Source organism: Lucilia cuprina, chromosome 2 (assembly GCF_022045245.1).
Source record: "Lucilia cuprina isolate Lc7/37 chromosome 2, ASM2204524v1, whole genome shotgun sequence".
Classification (NCBI taxonomy): Eukaryota; Metazoa; Arthropoda; class Insecta; order Diptera; family Calliphoridae; genus Lucilia; species Lucilia cuprina.
Genome location: NC_060950.1, coordinates 62,040,415 through 62,044,947, shown reverse-complemented (window position 1 = coordinate 62,044,947; position 4,533 = coordinate 62,040,415). Strand labels below are relative to the sequence as shown.

At 36.6% G+C, this 4,533-nt stretch overlaps 1 protein-coding gene across 1 annotated transcript; it reads left to right on the top strand.

Moving 5' to 3' along the window:
- Nucleotides 1-619: 619 nt before the first annotated feature.
- On the top strand, nucleotides 620-1,955 carry LOC111685401 (septin-2-like). The gene has a single exon (XM_023447658.2). It carries the CDS (start codon nucleotides 716-718, stop codon nucleotides 1,835-1,837), a length of 1,122 nt encoding a protein of 373 aa, XP_023303426.2. The 5' UTR covers nucleotides 620-715; the 3' UTR covers nucleotides 1,838-1,955.
- The last annotated feature ends 2,578 nt before the right edge of the window (nucleotides 1,956-4,533 follow it).

Here is a 4,533-nt window from a genome sequence, read left to right as displayed (position 1 = left end):
AGTGATCACAGATTTCCATCCTTTTCGCTGTAGCTCCTCTAGTTTACCCAAATAATGGACTTTTAGGTTTTCACTCAAAATATTGAATTTTTGCTTGGAAATGTGATCTCAGATTTTCATCCTTTTGGCTGTAGCTCCTCTAGTTTAGCCAGAAAATGGACTTTTAGGTTTTCACTCAAAATATTGAATTTTGATGGGAAATATGAGTGTAGCTCTTCTAGTAAATATTTGTTTTTTATTGGGAAACTTTTAGCAGCTGCTCACACTAATTGGAAAAACTCTTATGAAAAACGACAAATTGTTACCTGCTGCATAGTAATCCTCAGAAAAAAGGCAATAAAATGTTTAAAACAATTCCTGTTTTTACCTTTCTTTTGGAAATTTTACTTCTAAGAAGCAATTGTTATTAACAAAAGGATTAATAGGAAACGCGAATATGTTAGGTTGTCTACCTAGTGCTAGGATATAGGGTATAAATAATCTAGCAGCGCTAAACGGTACAACATTCGCTAACGAATACTCAAGTATATAACATCTCTTAGTTTTAAAGTCTTTGGAAATTTTTCTAACAAAAATGCCTGTTGAAGTTGCTGTTCAGCCGATTGTAAAGGACACACCTATACGTTGTCTTAAACAAGCTGGCCACGTGGGTTTCGACAGTCTACCCGATCAATTGGTCAACAAAAGTGTGCTTAACGGCTTTGTCTTCAATGTCATGTGTGTGGGTGAAACCGGTTTGGGTAAATCTACTCTGATGGATACACTCTTCAATACTAGCTTCGAATCGACAGCCAGCCCTCATACCTTGCCTAATGTGAAGCTTAAGGCTCATACTTATGAGTTGCAGGAAAGTAATGTTGGTCTAAAGCTAACCATTTGTGATACCGTAGGCTATGGTGATCAAATTAATAAACATGATTCCTTTAAATCGGTCGTGGATTATATAGATGTGCAGTTTGAATCGTATTTACAAGAGGAATTAAAGATAAAACGTTCCTTAGTGGATTTCCATGATAGTCGCATACATGCTTGTCTCTATTTCATTTGTCCCACGGGACATGGCCTCAAGTCATTGGATTTGGTTTGTATGAAACAGTTGGATAGTAAGGTCAATATAATACCCATAATAGCTAAAGCCGATACTATATCCAAAGCTGAGTTGCAAAGATTTAAAGAGAACATAATGGATGAACTGAAACGCAATGGTGTACAAATCTATCAATTCCCCACAGATGATGAAACTGTGGCCGAGACCAATAATGCCATGAATGCTTATACACCTTTTGCGGTGGTGGGTAGTACTGAATTCGTTAGAATCGGCAATAAACAAGTCAGGGCTCGCCAATATCCCTGGGGAACAGTGCAAGTGGAAAATGAAACTCACTGTGACTTTGTCAAGCTAAGAGAGATGTTAATACGCACTAATATGGAAGATTTGCGTGAACAAACTCATACGAAACACTATGAGCTGTACAGACAAAAACGTTTACAGGAAATGGGCTTTTGTGATGTGGATACCGATAATAAACCCGTATCGTTTCAACAAACTTTTGAGGTTAAGCGTTCCAATCATCTTAGTGAGCTGTTAGCTAAAGAAGAAGAAGTACGTCAAATGTTTGTTCAACGTGTTAAGGAGAAAGAAGCTGAGCTAAAAGAAAGCGAAAGAGAATTACATTCACGTTTTGATAAACTCAAGAAAGAACATGCCGAAGAGAAACGCAAACTGGAGGAGACTAGACAGAAACTGGAGGAAGAATATTTGGAATTTAATACACATAAAAATCATTATGTGGCCTCACACAATACCATGACATTGGGGAAAAGGAGTAAAAAATGATGTGAATTTATGTGAATTATTGTAAGCGATTAAGGGGATAATAAATAAAAGTGTGGACTATGATTTCTAGAATCGAAATAAGTATCTTTAATAAAAAGCGGCTTTAAAGTTGCATTTTGCTTTAAATTAAAAAAAGTTGTTTTAATGTTTAGAATTGATGGCAAATTAGATAAATCTTTCTTTTGGATTGGACCAGGGCGCCTTTGGTTTATTGAAATATTCTTCACTGCTACTTCGCGGTTCAATCAAGACCCCGTTATTGGATCCTAAATTGAGACCAAAGTACACTTTTCTCAAATAGGTACAAAGACGTGATCAATCGCATAGCTTTAAAGCACTATTTCCGATTTTTTTCATTTTGTGAGCACTTTAACTATCCTAATGATCAAAAACGTTCGCAAAGACACCATCATCGATAGATTTGCTTAGACCAGTCAAACAAATGATGCCGAAAAGACATTTCGGCCACCTTCTTTGATTTGGAGTTGCAAAGCAATGACAGTGCAACGACCTGTTCGTTGATACTTTACGGCAATGAATTTGATTCTTCTTCCTACCAACTTTCTTTAGAGCTATTTTGTGATGGATTTAGGGGAATATAGTTTCGACCAACCAATAGAAGCTTTTGCGTCTTTGTTTTTCTGACCAACCTTTAATCGAATATAGATTCATTCAAACAAGGGAAGCAATACAACGACATTCGTTTCTTCGCACCGGAATGATTAGGAATTTAGCGAACAACGATCAAGGATTGTCAAATCAGCTACACTGATGCTGCTACAACAACAAGTACTAGACAATTATAACCTCAATCCGCATGCGCAGAGGATAGTGAAATGCTGGAACTCTTTCTCTGCAATTGCTAGACTTTTGTCGAAATATAATTCAGATATTTTGAAAACAATGTTATTCCAGATACTATATCGGGAATATTATTTAAAATATTGGCCAATAATTCCTTCCATAGATCACTATATAAAATTGTTAACATCAAAAGACCTGATAGCTGTATAGGCGGTCTGTGGTGAAGTACAGTAGAGGGGCACAAACTATTGTACTATATCTTTAATATTAATATACGCTAGATCGTTCAAAAAGTAGTCAACCTTTTTCCGTAATATGGGCAATGCAGATCTGTGCAGTATCAGTTATATGACTTTTTATTTTCTCCGGTTCTTAAGATCAGTTCGATGACAGAGAAATGTTTCTTCTCTTTACAGTCCCTTAAATGAAACTTTGAAGTACTTCTTCCTAATGAAACTAAATATTCTAAAGGTTATGTCCTAGCCCAAGAATGTAAAAATGTTTTCATATTATTTTTGACAACTTTCTCTTATCATCTTAAGGTCGGAAACTTTTTTCCTCGTGCATTAATGCCAAATAGCTAGTAAGCAATTTGAAAATTGATCGCTTTCTAACTGCTATTTACAGTCCTTTTAATGAAACTTTGAAGTACTTCTTCCTAATGAAACTAAATATTCTGAGGTGTAGGTCCTAGCCAAGAATGGAACGGATTTGGAGTACCAATCGGTCACACATCCTAGTACATATTCGAATGAATATGAATAATCTTTGTTACTTCCGCCTAGGAGTAGCCCATTTGATGGCTGCACAAGAAAGAAAACTACTACAGTTGTAAAGGGTTTATAAGATACTCAATCCGATTGCAAGAGTTTTTGAATATCTCCGTTTGTCTCTTTGATTTTTAATGGCTTGCGCAATGGCAAACAAGTTTATCACCGACCGTCATCTTCCAAAAAAAGTAGGGACGACTTTTGCATTTGCAAGCGAGACATGGAAGGCATTGCCTTGGAATTAAGAGCTCTGAAGCAGTTTATATATCAAATAGTTTGGCATGAATACCAGCTATGATGGTCTTGTTTCACAGTAACATCACAACACATCACTGCCCCTATACAAGCGCCTACCTCGAGTACTTATCATTGCTGCCCCCTTGCATAACTTTCGAGATGCTGAAACATCCCTTCAGTTTACTACCATGCAGATGACATGAGCTCTTTTGATTGGGTAACGGATAGATTACAATAGAAATAAGCCAAAGAGAAGTCCTTACTTACAAAGAACACACTATGAGTTTGGTATCAACATGCCAGGAAATGGTAGGAAAGTTTAATGACATCACATTTATAAGATACTTTACATCCATTATTATTCAGATTAGTTTACTTCTCATTTATCCGCCATATTTACTGTAGTTATACAGCACTGAACTTATTCTGAAATATTGATCGGAATAAGTTCGGTCGTTGATGTTTTAGTCTCTTAACCAACCTTGTTTCCCCCGAGTTTGGATTTGAACCACAGCTTCCTTCTTGCGCCTCTCTAATAACCGCTACGAGAGAAAGTTCGAAACTCTGCCCTATGTGCTGACGGGACTCGTGCTACTGGATTATATGCTTCTCTGGTTCTACTCCAAAGAAAGGTCTAGGATATATTTAACAACGCCATTAGACTGTTGGCACTTCTTTCTCTCGAATTTCAATCTCACCAATATGGCGGATGGAATTCATCAATGTAACATGCCCCTGGGGTTCTTAAGCAGGGCAAAGAAATTATTAATTAAAATTTGTATTCTCAATCCGAAATGGATATGAATAGGTCCTTGAAATTTACAAGATTTGTAGGACGTGAAACACCCATAAGTTAACAGTTCTAAAGCTAAACTTAAGTCGAAA